The sequence below is a fragment of the Chiloscyllium punctatum genome, unplaced genomic scaffold, assembly GCF_047496795.1.
Source record: "Chiloscyllium punctatum isolate Juve2018m unplaced genomic scaffold, sChiPun1.3 scaffold_1584, whole genome shotgun sequence".
Taxonomy (NCBI): Eukaryota; Metazoa; Chordata; class Chondrichthyes; order Orectolobiformes; family Hemiscylliidae; genus Chiloscyllium; species Chiloscyllium punctatum.
This window is the reverse complement of record NW_027311318.1, coordinates 13195-30710: the sequence shown is the minus strand read 5'-3', so window position 1 is coordinate 30710 and position 17516 is coordinate 13195. Positions and strand designations below refer to the sequence as shown.

Here is a 17516-nt window from a genome sequence, read left to right as displayed (position 1 = left end):
AGGGGGAGGGAGAGAAGGAGAGAGATAGGAAGGGAGAGGGAGAGAGGAGGGATGGAGAGGAGAGAAGGAGAGAGACAGGGAGGGAGTGGGAGAGAGGAGGGGGAGGGAGAGAAGGAGAGAGACAGGAAGGGAGAGAGGAGGGGGAGGGAGAGAAGGAGAGAGACAGGAGGGAGAGGGAGAGAGGAGGGAGAGAAGGAGAGAGACAGGAGGGAGAAGAAGGAGAGACAGGAAGGGAGAGGGAGAGAGGAGAGAGATGGATGGAGAGAAGGAGAGAGACAGGAAGGGAGAGAGAGAGAGAGAGAGAAGAGAGGGACGGAGAGAAGGAGAGAGACAGGAAGGGAGAAGGGGGGAGAGAAGGAGAGAGACAGGAAGGGGAGGGAGAGAAGGAGAGAGGAGTGAGAGAAGGAGAGAGACAGGAAGGGAGAGGGAGAGAGGGAAAATCCGATGGAGAGGGAGAGGAGGCCGAGAAGGGGTGGGGTGATTGCTCTCTGGGATCTTGGCACATAAGTCTGGATGGTGGAGGGTGGGAGAGGGGAGGGGAGGGGTTAAACCTCATCCTTCTGCCACACCCTTTCAAAACCCCCCCACTTACTCTCCCTCCCCCAACCCCCTCTGTCAAGAATGGCCAAACCTCTTCCCCCAGCACCAGGTGCAGCCCCCCTCACCTCCATCTCGAGAGCCCCCTCCCCCATCCTTCCCCACCTCCCTCTCATTCGAGCTGAGATTCCGAGATTAAGGCACCGATCGGGGCGTTTGGGGGTGGAGGGGAGAATGTGGGGGGGGAGAGGGAAGCTTCCAGGGCGTTGGCGTTGGGGCGGGAATGGTGAGCATTAGCGACACCAATCGACGGGAAACAAAATGGCCGCTCGCCCCGCCAAGCAATTTTCCTTCATCTTTCCGGAACGTTCGTTTCTCCAGCTCCCCCCTCCCCATCCCCTCTCCTCGATGGCCGCCCTGCGTGCATATGCCCCCACCCCTCACCAAACCTCCCGCCCACGCATGCCGGGGGGGGGGGGGGGGTGGGGGGGCTCAGGTCTCGGCTTTTTCCTTCTTTTTGCTCTTCTTCAGGAATGAGGGAGTGCGGAATTTCTTCTTCTTCTTGGAGGGGGACTTGGAGGGCGAGCCGTCGGGCGAGAGGGGCGGCCCGGTGCCCGTCTCGGCGCCCGTGGGGTCCTCTCCTTGGGCGTCAGCCATCATGGCGCTGATGCCTTCGCTGAGCTGCTCCTCTGCCGTCCGGTCAGCGGGCGCCTCCGACTCGCCGCCTCCCTCCTTGGCGTCGGAGGGAGGCCCCGTTTCTTCGGGGGAGGGGTGAGGGCGAAAGAGCGAAACAGAAGCAATTAGCGTCGCCAATCCAAGATGGAGGTTTGCGCGGCGGTTGGGGGTTGGGAGAGGGTGGGGGGGGGGGGGGGGGGGGGGGAGGAGGAGTAGCATCTCTGGAGGGCGAAACAGAAAAGGTGAACATCGCCAATCCAAGATGGAGGATTGCGCCGTAGCGAGGTTTGGGGATGGGGCATCTCCAGAGAGTGAAACAGAGAAGATAAATGCACCAATCCAAGTCGGAGGGTTGCGGGGGGACAGGAATCATCTCCGGAGACCGAATAGAGAAGATTACATTACATTAGATTACATTACAGGGTGGAAACAGGCCCTTCGGCCCATCAAGTCCACACCGAACCGCCACCCACCCATACCCCTACATTCACCCCTTACCTAACACTACGGGCAATTTAGTATGGTCAATTCACCTGACCTGCACATCTTTGGACTGTGGGAGGAAACCGGAGCACCCGGAGGAAACCCACGCAGACACGGGGGAGAATGTGCAAACTCCACACAGACAGTCGCCTGAGGCGGGAATTGAACCCGGGTCTCTGGCGCTGTGAGGCAACAGCGCTAACCACTGTGCCACCCACGGTGGACCTTGCCAATCCAAGATGGAGGGTTGCGTGGTGGTGGTGGGGGCGGTTTGGCCGGGAGGGTCTCCGGAGAGAGTGAAACGGAAAAGATGAGCATCGCCAATCCAAGATGGAGGGCTGTGCTGGGCGATTCTGGTTGGGGGTTGGAGAAAGCGTCTCCAGAGAGCCAAACAGAACAGGTGGAGATGGAGGATTGCGCGGAAGGGTCTCTGGAGAAAAATCGCCCAATCCCGAAGCCCCATTGGGTAACCAATGCGGAAAACATGGCGCTTTCGTTTCCATCTTCGGCCGATTTGGGGCCTACGCCGGAGTTTGGGGGTCGGAGGTGGTTACCGACCGTGAACCTCTTCGATCGAGCGATGCCCCTCCCACCTCCCCACCCCACCCCACCCCACCCTCTTCCAACCCCAAGGGAAGTCATCTCCTGAAGTGATGGGGGTGGGTGTGGGGAGCGAGCAGCGGGATATCACAGGCAATGCGGGAACTATGGTGGGTGGGGGAGGGGAAGCCAAGATGGAGGCTGGGTACGAGCAAAAATAACACCCATGTTACTCCAGAGAAAGCATACCAGATCATGGCGGTGGGGGGGAGGCACAGGCGGGATCCAATGGCAGGGTGGGGGGTGGGCTGAGAGGTGTGACCAGGGAAAACGAGGGATCGGGAATTGAAATCTGGGATGAGGGCCCCAAACCCCGTTTCTAGCCCCTGCTTCTTGTCGCCCTGGGAACCCTAATTTTAGAACGACAGGGAGTGGGGGGGTTATGTGTCAGGAGTTATGTGTAGGCCCGGGGTGGGGGGGGGGAAGGAAATCAGATTCCCCACCCCCGCCAGAGAAAGGTCGGAGAGTCCAAGCTTTGAGACATCCAAGATGGCGGATGGCCGTTTACTGGTCACACATGGTGGTTGCACGCCTTTCGGGTCTGGGAGATGGATTCCCCCCAACTCTCCATGTTTGGTCATCCTGACCGCCATCGAACTGGGAGTGGGGGGGGGGGGGGGGGGTGAAGGAGGGCCGATGTTTGAGCTCTGATAAGTAGGTTCGAGGTCGCGGATGCGGGCACCATGGGGCAGTGCCAACGTTCCTCACCTGCCCCCTGATAGATCTCTTTCACTGGCTTGCAGGGTGTCGCTGCCTGTCTCCTCTCAAGAAGGTGGGGGGGGGGGGGGTGAGCTGCCATCTTCAATCCGTGCGGTGTTGGCACCACCACCCACACACGCAGTGCCATCACGGAGAATTTTGAAGGAACGGTCGATGTATTTCCCAAGTTGGGGACAGTGAGTGGAGGGGAATTCGCAAGGGGTGGGGGCGGGGTGTGGGTGGTGTTCCCATGTATCTGCTCCCCAATCTAGTCGACTGAACGTCAAGAGGATGATGGTTGGATTCTCTCTCTTGTTAGATTAGATTACTTACAGTGTGGAAACAGGCCCTTCGGCCCAACAAGTCCACACCGACCCGCCGAAGTGCAACCTACCCAGACCCATTCCCCCACATTTACCCCTGCACCTAACACTATGGGTAATTTAACATGGCCAATTCACCTGACCTGCACATCTTCGGACTGTGGGAGGAAACCAGAGCACCCGGAGGAAACCCACGCAGACACGGGGAGAACGTGCAAACTCCACACAGTCAGTCGCCTGAGGCGGGAATTGAACGTTCCCGTGCCACCGTGCCACCGTGCCGTGTCATTGAACACCAAGAGGGCGATGGTTAGATTCTCTCTCTTGTTGGAGACAGTAACCCCCAGGATGTTGATCGTAGGGGGATTCAGTGATGGTAATGCCATTGAACGTCAATGGGGCGATGGTTAGATTCTCTCTTGTTGGCATCGGTAACCCCCTGGACAGAGATAATGCAGGAGGGCATTCAGTAACAGTAGTGCCATTGAACGTCAAGAGGGCGATGGTTAGATTCTCTCTCTTGAAGGATACGATCATCTCCAGGATGTTGATACGGGGGTGTGGGGGAGGGATTCAACGTTGGTAACACCATTGAACGTCAAGAGGGTGATGGCTAGATTCTCTCTCTCGTTGGAGACGGTAACCCCCATGATGTTGATCGTGGGGGGATTCAGTGATGGTAACGCCATTGAACGTCAAGGGGTCGAAGGTTAGATTCTCTCTCTTGTTGTTGGGGACCGTGTTAAGCAAGAAATAAAAGCCGTACACCATCCAATGAAGGGTGAGGAACTCTGCCTGCCTGTTAGGACGGGAGGGACGCAGCACCTTGGAGGATTTAGCGTGGGGTGGTGGTCCAAAGGGGATGGTAGGAGGAGGGGTCGGAGGAGGAGAGATGTGGGGACGGGGTGGGGAGCTGGTAGGGAGGCATGGGCGGAAGGGAGCGTTGGCGGGGAGTGCGTCCTGAGGTCATACTTACTAAAAAGACAAGTACTCGACAACTTGACCTTCTCTTGGCGCTAGGGCTGCTGGGAATGGGAGCAGGAAGCAGGGACGACAAAAGAGAGAGAGAGAGAGAGATGGGCCAAGATGGAGACATGCCAGGCACACCGTTAACATTTCTGAACAGGAAGAGAGTTTCCGCGTAATGGGAGGGAGGGGAGGGAGGGAGGGGAGAGTTGAGGGAGGGGGGGTAAATATCCAGAACCTGGGGGAGGCGAGGTTTGGTAGGGGTTCACGATCGGAGGATACGACTGAGCTGAGGAGAAACGGTGCCCTCACCCCATTGGAGGGGGCGGGATCGGCGATGGTCACGGGCCGGGTAGATGTGCCCACTTGAGATGGCGCAGAGAGAGAGAGAGAGAGAGAGAGAGAGACCAGCACCACACAACGGAGCAGTGGTACCTGTGCACCGGGGTGGGGGGGATGTTGTGGGAGGGCTGTGGGGTGAAACCCAGCGGGCACCATGCCCCCCACCCGTGCCACCTTACCTCCAGGCGTGCCAGGAGAGGCTGGCGATCCAACGGGCGACGGGATGGGACTCCGGAGCGGGGAGATCTCGGCCGACGTGTTCTCATCATCCGGGCCTACGCGGGAGGGTGGGGGTGGAGTAAGAAAGAGATTCTAGCGTTTTATTTCTTTTCCATCCACGCTTCTCGCCCGGCAATACCCACCCTGCATAGGTCTAGCTCTCTCAAGATGGCTGCCTTCCACTCCTGCGTTGCCCAGCAACACCCACCGCGCATTGGTGTAGTGGTTTTAACATACACACACACTTCCACGTTACCCGGCAACAAACACCCCTCTCAAAGTGGCTGGGGACATGGTTTGGGAAGGGTTAAAGCGAGGGGGGGGGGGGGTGGGTGCGATTTGCACACAGCAAGATCCCACAGACGGGAATTCCCCGCAGCTCCAACAGCAGTTACCGTGACCGTCCAGGCCTAGCTGTTTCCGTTTCACCTCCCTCTGGTACTCCTCCAGCTCCCAATCCGTCAGCTCGTTGAAGGGGTTGGGGGTCTCTGCTTCGTCCTCTCCCTCTCCCGGCCTTTCCTCGGCGCTCCGGAACTCCGGGGATCCGTTTGCCGTCTGCCGGGGGCGGAGGGGGGAGGGGAGAACGAGAAGAGAAGGGAAGGGTCAGTCTGCACTTCCGTCCGGTCTCAGGAAGCACCCTTCCTTGCCACCCCTCCCAACGCCTACGATGCTTCTAAACTCCCCACGATTGTCATCCTAAAACCTGATGCTGTCTCCCTCCATCCGTCAGACCCTGGGCACACCTTCATTCCATCGCCAAAACGTCCTTCCTCAGACACACACGCACGCCCCGGGGTCCGCTCTCCCCCTGTCTACCCCTGCTTCTGTCCCCCAATCCTCTCTTGTCATCACAGAACGCCTACAGTGTGGAAACAGGCCCTTCAGCCCCACAAGTCCACACTGACTCTCCGAAGAGTAACCCACCCAGACCCTATTACTCTACATTTCCCCCTGACTAATCTACCCTAACCTGCACATCCCTGGGCACTATGGGTAATTTAGCATGGCCAATCCACCCTAACCTGCACACCCCTGAGCACTATGGGTAATTTAGCGTGGCCAATCCACGCTAACCAGCATATCCCTGAGCATTATGGGTAATTTAGCACGCCCAAACTACCCTAACCTGCACATCCCTGTGCACTATGGGTAATTTAACACTGCCTATCCACCCTAACCTGTGCATCCCCCGGCATTCTGGGTAATTTAGCACAGCCGATGCCCGGGGTTGGAATCGAAGCCGGGTCCCTGGCGGCGCTAACCGTTGAGCTGGTGTGGCTGCACCCCCCCCACCCCCCCCCTCCACCCCTCCTCCGAATGGAGGCCTGTTGGGCGTCCTCACCACCTCCCTTCACTGGTGTAGGAGAGACGCAGCTCCCCCCCACCACCCCACCCACACACACAGGTCCCAGTCACCCCCCTCATCCCTCCCCCTCCTCTTCCCCCACTCCCCGGATCTCACCGTCTCACGGCTGCTCCCAGCCATGACTCCGGCCAGCACCTGTGACTGCGGCCCGGCTGACTTCACATCCTGTCGGTTCTGCTCCCGGATCTGGGAAGAGAGAGGGAGAGAGGTGTGGAAAAGACAACGGAGCGGTGTTCTGATTAAAGCTCATGAAAGCTCCATCCCAGCTCCAAAGCCGCACACCCTTGGGATAACCCTCGCAAAAAACTCCTCTTGGCGCCCATCCCCATCCCTTCAGAGACCTTCCTCATCCCTGGGGCCTCCCCGGAAGGCTTTCCAAGTGTCCAAACTGTGCCCACATCCAGCAACGTCCTCTGACAGTTCGTTCGGCGTCCTCGGTGTCCTCCAAAATAGCCTAACGCGTCTACTTCTTTTCAATCTCTCTCCCCTCACCTTAAAAGGGGTGGCACGGCGGCTTAGTGGTTAGCACTGCTGCCTCTCAGCGCCAGGGACCTGGGTTCAATTCCCGCCTCGGGTGACTGTCTGTGTGGAGTTTGCACATTCTCCCCGTGTCTGTGTGGGTTTCCTCCCACAGTCCAAAGATGTGTAGGTTAGGGTGGATTGGCTGTGCTAAATTACCCATAGTGCTCAGGGATGTGTAGGTTAGGGTGGATTGGCCAGGCTAAATTACCCATAGTGCTCAGGGATGTGCAGGTTAGGGTGGATTGGCCATGCTAAATTACCCATAGTGTTAGCTGCATTAGTCAGAGGGAAATGGGTCTGGATGGGTTACCCTTCGGAGGGTCAGTGTGGACTGGTTGGGCTGAAGGGCTTGTTTCCACACGGTAGGGAATCGAATCTAATCACAAAGCTCACACCGGTCTGGAGAGAATACATCGAATCTCTGCATAGAATTCCCGACAGTGTGGAAACAGGCCCTTTGGCCCAACAATTCCACACTGACCCTCTGAACAGTAACCCACGCAGAACCGTTTCCCCCTACCCTATTATCCCATATTCACCACTGACTAATGCACCTAACCTGGGCACGCTGGGTAATTTAGCATGGCCAATCCACCCTAACCTGCACATCCCTGAGCATTATGGGTAATTTAGCATGGTCAATCCACCCTAACCTGCACATCCCTGAGCATTATGGGTAATTTAGCATGGCCAATTCACCTTAACCTGCACATCTTTGGACTGTGGGAGGAAACCGGAGCACCCGGAGGAAACCCACACAGACACGGGGGGGAGAATGTGCAAACTCCACACAGATAGTCACCCGAGGCGGGAATTGAACCCAGGTCCCTGGCGCTGGAATCCAGACCCTGGCACCGTGAGGCAGCAGTGCTAACCACTGAGCCATGGTGTGGAGGGTTTGAGTTATAGGGAAAGGCTGAACAGACTGGGGCTGTTTTCCCTGGAGCGTCGGAGGCTGAGGGGTGACCTTATGGAGGTTTATAAAATCATGAGGGGGCTTGGATAGGGTAAATAGACAAGGTCTTTTCCCTGGGGTGGGGGAGTCCAGAACTAGAGGGCATAGGGTGAGGGGGGAAAGATATAAAAGGGACCTGAGGGGCAATTTTTTCACACAGAGGGTGGTACGTGTATGGAATGAGCTGCCAGAGGAAGTGGTGGGGGCTGGTACAATTGCAACATTTAAGAGGCATTTGGATGGGGACATGAATAGGAAGGGTTTGGAGGGATATGGGCCGGGTGCTGGCAGGTGGGACTGGATTAGGTTAGGATAGCTGGGTCGGCATGGACGGGTTGGACCGAAGGGTCTGTTCTCGCCACGCTGCGTGGCTGCGCCTCCTTCACGTTCTCCTGCATCTCTCGTGCCTCGAGCCAACCTCGTTTTCCCCACGCCCTGCTTTGCGTGGAGTTTGGATACTGTCTGTAGCAACCTGATAGCGAAGACATTGATGTAAACCCCCCCCCCCCCCCCCCCCCCCCGTGCAGTCAGTTAGCCCAGGAGAGAGGGGCAAATCAGAGGGTAAAGAACTCTGCCCTCCCATTTCGTAAGATCAGGTCCGATTCCAATCGACTGCCCTGCTCACCTTTGCTCAGCAAAAAAATCTCCTCGACTCTGACTTGCGACAAAAACACATTTCAATATCCTGCATCCGTTGCCTTCCAAGGAAGGTTTGGACCAGACCCGGTCCAAAATAGTTTCGGAAAGTCATCTAGACCTTAACGTTTTCTTATTTTCCAGATACAATCCCACTGGTGAAATGGTTAGCGCAAAATGCGACTGTTCCAACACCCTGCGTTAAATTTTTTAAAAACACATTTCGCCACACACGCAACCCAGGTTGAGAAATTTCCCCCTCCCAGTAAGTGAGAGAGGGGAAAATAGCTTCCAAATTTGTCAAGATCCCCCAAAACCTTCAAACATTACAAAAAACGTAAGAAATCCTGATTCTGGGAGAACTGGCTACCACCCGGCCAGGCTGCCTGTATTGTTCCAACTCTTCTTTTCCGAAACACAACACCCAAAGGCCTCATGAGACTCTGGTGGATTTTGGCCCTCGTCCAGAGCCGGACAAACCCCCTGGACTTAAATGGAGTGACAATCCCAAAGCCACACCTACCTTGTTCCTGGTCGCCAGCACTTCTCGGGGATCAGTAAACAGCGGCACAAACTGGTTGGGGGTCTCGATCTTGATGGGCGTCCCGCCACCGGATTTCGAGACTGCGTCAGCCTTCAGCCACTGTTCCGGGGCAAAACCACGCGCGCCCAGTCAGTTACTGCCAGATCCCGGAACAAACCCCACCCTTCCACCCTCCTCCCTGCCCGCTGTCTCATGGTGCCCCCGGGGTGGTGCTGGGGCAAGGTGGGCTGACAGAGGACGGGCACTGGCAAAGTGGTCTGGCGAGGCAAGCTGCCCGAGCCCTCCCAGCATGACAGAGATCACTGGAATAATGGGGATCGCTGGGATAATGGGGATCACTAGGATAACGGGATCACTGGGATAACGGGGAATGCTGGGATAACAGGGATCGCTAGGATAACAGGGATCGCTAGGATTACAGAGATGACTGGGATAACAGAGATCACTGGCAGAGTGCATTGTCACAACAGGGATCACTGGGATAACAGGGATCACTGGGATAACAGGGATCACTGGGATAACAGGGATCACTGGCAGAGTGCACAGTCACAACAGGGATCACTGGGATAACAGGGATCACTGGGATAACAGGGATCACTGGGATAACGGATCACTGGGAGAGTGCGCTGTCATGACAGGGATCACTGGGATGACGGGGATCACTGGGATAACGGGGTCACTGGGAGAGTGCGCTGTCACGACAGGGATCACTGGGATGACGGGGATCACTGGGATAACGGGGATCACTGGGGTAACGGGGATCACTGGGAGAGTGCGCTGTCACGACAGGGATCACTGGGATAACGGGGATCACTGGGGTAACGGGGATCACTGGGGTAACGGGGATCACTGGGAGAGTGGGCTCTCACAGTGGTGGAACTGAGATGATAACAACTCAAAGCACAATGAAACGCACCCTTGGTGTTTACTGTGGAGAAAGACATGCCGACTTAGGAACTTGGGGAAGTTAGTGGGGTCATATCTCGGGGGCAGGCCGTATCAGAGCAGTGGAGGTGGTGGATGTATGAGAACTTATGAAAGTGGATCAATCTGCTGGTCCCGACCAGCTTATCCGAGCATGCTGCAAGGGGCCAGAGAGGGAATGGTGGGGACCCTGGCCGATATTTGTACATCGTCGCTGGCCACGAGTGAGGTCCCAGAAGACCGGAAGGGCAGTGAACGTTGTGCCATTGTTCAAGAAAAACCTGGCCTGATGTCGGTGGTCGGTAAGTTAGCTGGGAAGAGAGGTGATGTGCGTTTGGGAAAAACAGGGTTTGATTAGGAGTAAGTGAGGACTGCAGAGGCTGGAGATCAGAGCTGAAAATGTGATCCGTTATCCCAGTGATCCCTGTTATCCCAGTGATCTCTTTTACCCCAGTGATCCCAGTGATCCGTTGCTGGAAAAGCGCAGCAGGTCAGGCAGCATCCAAGGATTCCTGAAGAAGGGCTGATGCCCGAAACGTCGATTCTCCTGCTCCTCGGATGCTGCCTGACCTGCTGCGCTTTTCCAGCCCCACATTTTCAGCTTTGATAGAGAGGTAGCCAGCGCGGCTTTGTAGGTGGGAGATCACGCTTCACAAGTTTGTTAGAGTTCTTTGATAAAGTGACCAGGAAGGGTGATGAAGGGCGACCAGTAGACCTGGTCTAGACGGAACTCGGTAAGGCCTTTGATAAGGTTCCATATGGTAGGCCGCTCTGGAAGGTTAGATCGCACGGACTCCAGGGAGGGAGCTGGAAAATTGGAGACACAGTTGGCTCGATGGTAGGAAGCAGAGGGTACTCGTGGAAGGATGCTTGTTGGACGAGAGGCCTGTGACTAGTGGGAGTGCCTCAGGATTTGCTGCTGGGCCCATTGCTGCTTGTCATCTGTATCATCGACTATGAGAATGTATGATTACTAAGTTTACAGATGACACTACGATAGGTGGTATCATGGACAATGAGGAAGGTTAGCAGAAATTGTAACAGGAAGCTGGGGAAGTGGGCTGAGAAATTGTGTTAAAGGCAAGGGAGGTCTTGCATTTTGGAAATTCAAATCAAGGCAGGAGTTTCATAGTGAGCGATAGGGCCTTAAGGAGTGCATTGGAACAAAGGGACCTTGGAGTTCAGGTGCATTGTTCACTGAAAGTGGAGTCACAGGTAGACAGAGCAGTGAATAAGGCTGATGAAGGGCTTATGTCTGAAACATTGACTCTTCTGCTCCTCGGATGCTGCCTGACTTGCTGCGCTTTTCCAGCACCACACCTTTCGACTCTGGCCTTCATCAGTCAGGGCATTGATGATAGAAGTTGGGAAATCATGTTGCAATTGTACAGGATGTTGGTGAGGCCGCGCTTGGAGGATTGTGTTCAGTTTTGGTCACCTTGCTGTAGGAAGGATGTCACGAAACTGGGAAGAGTGCGGAAGAGATTTACAAGGATGTTGGCATGACCCAAAGGGTCTGAGTTATCGGGAGAGGTCGGACAAGCGGAGGAGACTGAGGAGTTCATCATAAAAGCGTATAAGATCGTGAAAGGCATGGATAGGGTGAACGCACTCCGTCTTTTCCCCAGGGCTGGGGAATCGAGGACTAGAGGTTAGAGGGGAAAGAATAAAAGGGAATCTGAGGGACAACTTTTTGACACAGAGGGTGGCACGCATAGGGCATGAGCTGCCAGAGGAAGTGGCCGAGGCGGGTACATTAGCACCATTTAAAAGGACAAATACATGGATAGCAAAGGCTTTAAAGGGTATGGGGCCAAGTGCAGGGAAACGGTGGGGGGTTAGCGGCCATTTTGTTCATTCGCATGGGTGGCCATTTTGTTCAGCTAGGCCAGAAGGGGCCTGTCCTTGGGTCATGTGGCGGGGGGGGGGGAGGGGTGTGGTTTTGGGGGCGGGAAGATCCGGTAAGCCTCCTTACCGTGGTGCGGGCCCGCTCCCGTCTGGGCTCTCCCTGCAGCTCGTCGCTGGCAGACCTCAGGTAGAGGTTGGGCGTGTTGAGCCAACGCGTCTTCTCGCGGTGCTGCCTCCTCTGGGCGTGGGGCGGCGCCGACGCCGGGCAGTAGGCCTCCTCGTCGAAGACGAACGCCGTCACGGTGGCCGGGATCTGCACCTCGCTCTTGTGCCGGGCCCGCTCCCGGAGCACCGGGTGCCGGTAGGCGTAGCCCGTCCGGTAGCCCTGCCCGGGAAAGGGGCGACAGGGCTCACTGCCAACTCTCCCGGGGCGCCAACTCCACCCTTCCCAGCATCCTCTGCTTCACCTGCTCCACGCTGTCTCCAGAGCACCCCCTCCCAATCCCAACTCTCCTGGGGCGCCAACTCCCCCCTTCCCAGCATCCTCTCCTTCACCTGCCCCACCCCTTCTCCAGAGCACCCTCTCCTACTCCCAACTTGCTTGGGGCGCCAACTCCACCCTTCCCAGCATCCTCTCCTTCACCTGCTCCACGCTGTCTCCAGAGTGCCCTCTCCCACTCCCAACTCTCCCAGGACGCCACTTTCCCCCTTCCCAGCATCCTCTCCTTCACCTGCCCCACCCCGTCTCCAGAGCACCCTCTCCCACCCCCAACTCTCCTGGGGTGCCAACTCCCCCCTTCCCAGCATCCTCTCCTTCACCTGCCCCATTGTGTCTCCAGAGCGTCTCCTCTAGCTCCCAACTCTCCTTGGGTGCCAATTTCAATCCCTGTTCCACCCCTTCCCAGCATTCTCTGCTTCACCTGACTCCCACCCTGTCTCCAGAGCGCCCTCTCCCACTCCCAAACCAGGATCGCTCTTGCCAACCTCCTCTGGATGCCCTAGCCTGGAAAGTTCTCCCTGAGGCATGAGGTTCGAAACCGCTCGGAATGTTGCAGTGGTGGGGGGGGGGGGGGTTTTCATCCCGAGCCTCCGCGGTCTGCATCCCCTAACATTCCGGCACTTTGGAGATGACATCCTGGTGCCAACTGAGCGGTGTCTTAACCCAAAGAGAACCCTGAACCAGGACCCCCCCCCCCCCCCCCCCCTCACCATCCCCCGTACCCAGAGTCCCTTCGGCATCTCAGATCTCTGAAGGTCCTCCCAGAGAGCAGTGCCTGCCTCTCACCTCCCTCCCACCGGGCATCCCCTCCATTTCAGACCAGTCAATGCCAACCGCTACGCCAATTTGGACCAGCCAGTGCCAACAACTCGCCAATTTGGACCAGCCAGTGCCAACAACTCGCCAATTTGGACCAGCCAGTGCCAACATCTCACCAATTGGGACCAGCCAGTGCCAACAACTCACCAATTGGGACCAGCCAGTGCCAACATCCCGCCAATTCAGACCAGTCAGTGCCAACATCTCACCAATTCAGACCAGTCAGTGCCAACATCTCACTAATTGGGACCAGTCAGTGCCAACAACTCACCAATTTGGACCAGTCAGTGCCAACATCTCACCAATTGGGACCAGTCAATGCCAACATCTCACCAATTGCAACCAGCCAGTGCCAACAACTCACCAATTTGGACCAGCCAGTGCCAACATCGTGCCAATTGGGACTAGTCAGTGCTAACCACCCCGCCATCCCAATACCCAGTGCACAGCCGGTGCCCATTACCCCGACCGCCTGCCAACCTGCATTCCCAGCACCACGCAAATCATGCTGAGTCACGGGGGAGTCTTGCCACCCAGTCCTGACGCCACCCTGGCATCACGCCCCACACCGCACGTCCCAGCCGGACCCGCTCACCAGGTTGTCCAACGTCCGCATCAGGGCCTCGAACTCGTTGTGCCCGAGCCGGCTCCTCTGCGGGGGGCCAAAGGTGGTGCCCGCCCACGCCAGCGCACCCGCCTCCAGGGGCCGGTATCGCTCCCGGTCCAGGAGGGTCACATTCTCCACTCCCCCGGCGCTGGACAGGCACGTAACCTGCAAAGCAGAGAGCTGGGCTGAGCTGGGGTGCCACTGGAGTTAGTTGGCATCGTGCCAACACAGGTAAGGGGCATCGTTAGAGCTGAGGGCACTGACTCAATGATTGGCGGTGGGGGAAGCGAACTGGGGAGGAAGGGAAGGAAAAACCAACCCCAGGAAAACCCCACTGCTAATAACCGGGGAGAGCCCAGAGAGTCTCCTTGACAATCCAATTGTGCCACCATCTTGAATTCTCCAGTTGGAGCTGTCTCTCTCTCTCTCTCTCGGTTTTGTGGGGTATTTCTCCCTCTCCCGGTTTTGGGAAGTTCCTCTCTCTCCCTTCTGGTTTTGGGGGTCTTGCTCACACTCTCGATATTGGGGCCTCTCTCTCTCTTGGTTTTGGGGGGTCTCTCTCTCTCTCTCTCTCTCTCTCTGTTTTTGGGGTTTCTCTTTCTCATGGCTTTGGGAGTGATCTCTCCTTCTCAGTTTTTTGCGCTTTTGGGGTTTCTCTCTCTCTCTCTCTCTCTCTCTCTTGATTTTAGGGGGTCTCTCTCTCTCTCTCCCTCTCCTCTCGGTTTTACGGGTCTCTCCCTCTTGGTTCTGGGGGGGTCTCTCTCTCTCCCTCTCGGTTTTGTGGGTGCGCTCTCTCTCTCTCTCTCTCTCTCTCTCGGTTTTGTGGGTGTGCTCTCTCTCTCTCTCGGTTTTGTGGGTGCGCTCTCTCTCTCTCTCTCTCTCTCTCTCGGTTTTGTGGGTGTGCTCTCTCTCTCTTGGTTTTGTGGGTGTGCTCTCTCTCTCTCTCGGTTTTGTGGGTGCGCTCTCTCTCTCTCTCGGTTTTGTGGGTGCGCTCGCTCTCTCTCTCTCTTGGTTTTGTGGGTGCGCTCGCTCTCTCTCTCTCTTGGTTTTGTGGGTGCGCTCGCTCTCTCTCCCTCTCAGTTTTGTGGATGCACGTGCTCTCTCTCTGTTTTGTGGGTGCGCTCTCTCTCTCTCTCGCTCGGTTTTGTGGGTGCGCGCTCTCGCTCTCCCTCTCGGTTTTGTGGGTGCGCTCTCTCTCTCTCCCTCTCGGTTTTGTGGGTGCGCTCTCTCTCTCTCCCTCTCGGTTTTGTGGGTGCGCGCTCTCGCTCTCCCTCTCGGTTTTGTGGGTGCGCTCTCTCTCTCTCTCTCTCGGTTTTGTGGGTGCGCGCTCTCGCTCTCCCTCTCGGTTTTGTGGGTGCGCGCTCTCGCTCTCCCTCTCGGTTTTGTGGGTGCGCTCTCTCTCTCTCCCTCTCGGTTTTGTGGGTGCGCGCTCTCTCTCTCTCTCTCGGTTTTGTGGGTGCGCTCTCTCTCTCTCCCTCTCGGTTTTGTGGGTGCGCTCTCTCTCTCTCTCTCTCGGTTTTGTGGGTGCGCTCTCTCTCTCTCTCTCGGTTTTGTGGGTGCGCTCTCTCTCTCTCCCTCTCGGTTTTGTGGGTGCGCTCTCTCTCTCTCTCTCGGTTTTGTGGGTGCGCTCTCTCTCTCTCCCTCTCGGTTTTGTGGGTCCGCGCTCTCGCTCCCTCTCGGTTTTGTGGGTGCGCTCTCTCTCTCTCTCTCTCGGTTTTGTGGGTGTGCGCTCTCGCTCTCCCTCTCGGTTTTGTGGGTGCGCGCTCTCTCTCTCTCTCTCGGTTTTGTGGGTGCGCTCTCTCTCTCTCCCTCTCGGTTTTGTGGGTGCGCTCTCTCTCTCTCCCTCTCGGTTTTGTGGGTGCGCTCTCTCTCTCTCTCTCTCGGTTTTGTGGGTGCGCGCTCTCGCTCTCCCTCTCGGTTTTGTGGGTGCGCGCTCTCGCTCTCCCTCTCGGTTTTGTGGGTGCGCTCTCTCTCTCTCCCTCTCGGTTTTGTGGGTGCGCGCTCTCTCTCTCTCTCTCGGTTTTGTGGGTGCGCTCTCTCTCTCTCCCTCTCGGTTTTGTGGGTGCGCTCTCTCTCTCTCTCTCGGTTTTGTGGGTGCGCTCTCTCTCTCTCTCTCGGTTTTGTGGGTGCGCTCTCTCTCTCTCCCTCTCGGTTTTGTGGGTGCGCTCTCTCTCTCTCTCTCGGTTTTGTGGGTGCGCGCTCTCGCTCTCCCTCTCGGTTTTGTGGGTGCGCTCTCTCTCTCTCCCTCTCGGTTTTGTGGGTGCGCTCTCTCTCTCTCCCTCTCGGTTTTGTGGGTGCGCTCTCTCTCTCTCTCTCGGTTTTGTGGGTGCGCTCTCTCTCTCTCTCTCGGTTTTGTGGGTGCGCTCTCTCTCTCTCCCTCTCGGTTTTGTGGGTGCGCTCTCTCTCTCTCTCTCGGTTTTGTGGGTGCGCTCTCTCTCTCTCCCTCTCGGTTTTGTGGGTCCGCGCTCTCGCTCCCTCTCGGTTTTGTGGGTGCGCTCTCTCTCTCTCTCTCTCTCGGTTTTGTGGGTGTGCGCTCTCGCTCTCCCTCTCGGTTTTGTGGGTGCGCGCTCTCTCTCTCTCTCTCGGTTTTGTGGGTGCGCTCTCTCTCTCTCCCTCTCGGTTTTGTGGGTGCGCTCTCTCTCTCTCCCTCTCGGTTTTGTGGGTGCGCTCTCTCTCTCTCCCTCTCGGTTTTGTGGGTGCGCGCTCTCGCTCTCCCTCTCGGTTTTGTGGGTGCGCTCTCTCTCTCTCTCTCTCGGTTTTGTGGGTGCGCGCTCTCGCTCTCCCTCTCGGTTTTGTGGGTGCGCTCTCTCGCTCTCCCTCTCGGTTTTGTGGGTGCGCGCTCTCTCTCTCTCTCGGTTTTGTGGGTGCGCGCTCTCTCTCTCTCTCGGTTTTGTGGGTGCGCGCTCTCTCTCTCTCTCTCGGTTTTGTGGGTGCGCTCTCTCTCTCTCTCTCTCTCGGTTTTGTCGGTGCGCTCTCTCTCTCTCCCTCTCGGTTTTGTGGGTGCGCGCTCTCGCTCTCTCGCTCCCTCTCGGTTTTGTGGGTGCGCTCTCTCTCTCTCTCTCGGTTTTGTGGGTGCGCTCTCTCTCTCTCCCTCTCGGTTTTGTGGGTGCGCGCTCTCGCTCTCTCTCTCTCTCTCGGTTTTGTGGGTTTGCGCTCTCTCTCTCTCCCTCTCGGTTTTGTGGGTGAGCTCTCTCTCTCTCTCTCCCTCTCGGTTTTGTGGGTGCGCTCTCTCTCTCTCGGTTTTGGGAGGTCTTACTCTCTGTCTCTCTCGGTATTGAGGGGTCCCTCTCTCTCTCTCTGTTTTGGGGGTGGTCTCTCTCTCCCTCTTGGTTTTAGGGGTTTCATGTTCTCTCCCTCGGTTTTTGGGGTTTTGGGGTTTTCTCTCTCTCTTCGTTCTGGGGCGGGGTCTCTCTCTCCCTCTCGGTTTTGGGGGTCTCTCTCTCTCTATCTCTCAGTTTTGTGGGTGCTCTCTTTCTGTCTCCCTCTCGGTTTGGGGGGGTGGGGTCTCTCTCTCTCGGCTTTGAGGAGGGGTGGGGCATCCCGTCAAACCCACCTCTGCCTTCCTAAGGACAGCCAGGTGCCACAAAACAGCTGTTCCTCCCACCACCCTGAGATTAAGGAGGACCCCAAATAGAACGATAGAGGGGTCTCTCCTCCATCCCCCGGGGGTGGGGTGGTGGGACGGAGTGGTGGGGCCATTTGGAGTCAGGGGGAAACGTGGGGCCGTTTGGAGCAAAGCCTTACCTGAATCTCGCAGGCCGACTGGAGGTGGTAAATCTTGTAGAAGGCTTCCTCTACCGTCTCCCCCAGGGCTATCACACCATGATTCCTCAAAAGCAGAACCTTCAAAGCAAGGCGGGAGGTGGGGGTGATTTGAAATGATGCGACTTAGGCCGCAGGCTCAGGTATCCCGCGGTAGGCCGCAAGCCTCTTCGCTCCCCCCCACGCCCCC

The 17516-nt window shown here is 57.1% G+C and overlaps 1 protein-coding gene across 1 annotated transcript in view; it reads right to left on the bottom strand.

Annotated features, from left to right (window-relative positions):
• Positions 1–6: 6 nt before the first annotated feature.
• The window catches only part of LOC140475364 (beta-adducin-like), a gene marked incomplete at its 5' end in the record, with an annotated part of 29273 nt that continues 11763 nt past the window's right edge, over positions 7–17516 (bottom strand). The window contains 8 exon segments of the mRNA XM_072567773.1: positions 7–1295; positions 4805–4900; positions 5240–5399; positions 6307–6396; positions 8847–8966; positions 11767–12024; positions 13553–13729; positions 17309–17407. Of these exon segments, the coding sequence (XP_072423874.1) occupies positions 1030–1295; positions 4805–4900; positions 5240–5399; positions 6307–6396; positions 8847–8966; positions 11767–12024; positions 13553–13729; positions 17309–17407 (1266 nt within the window).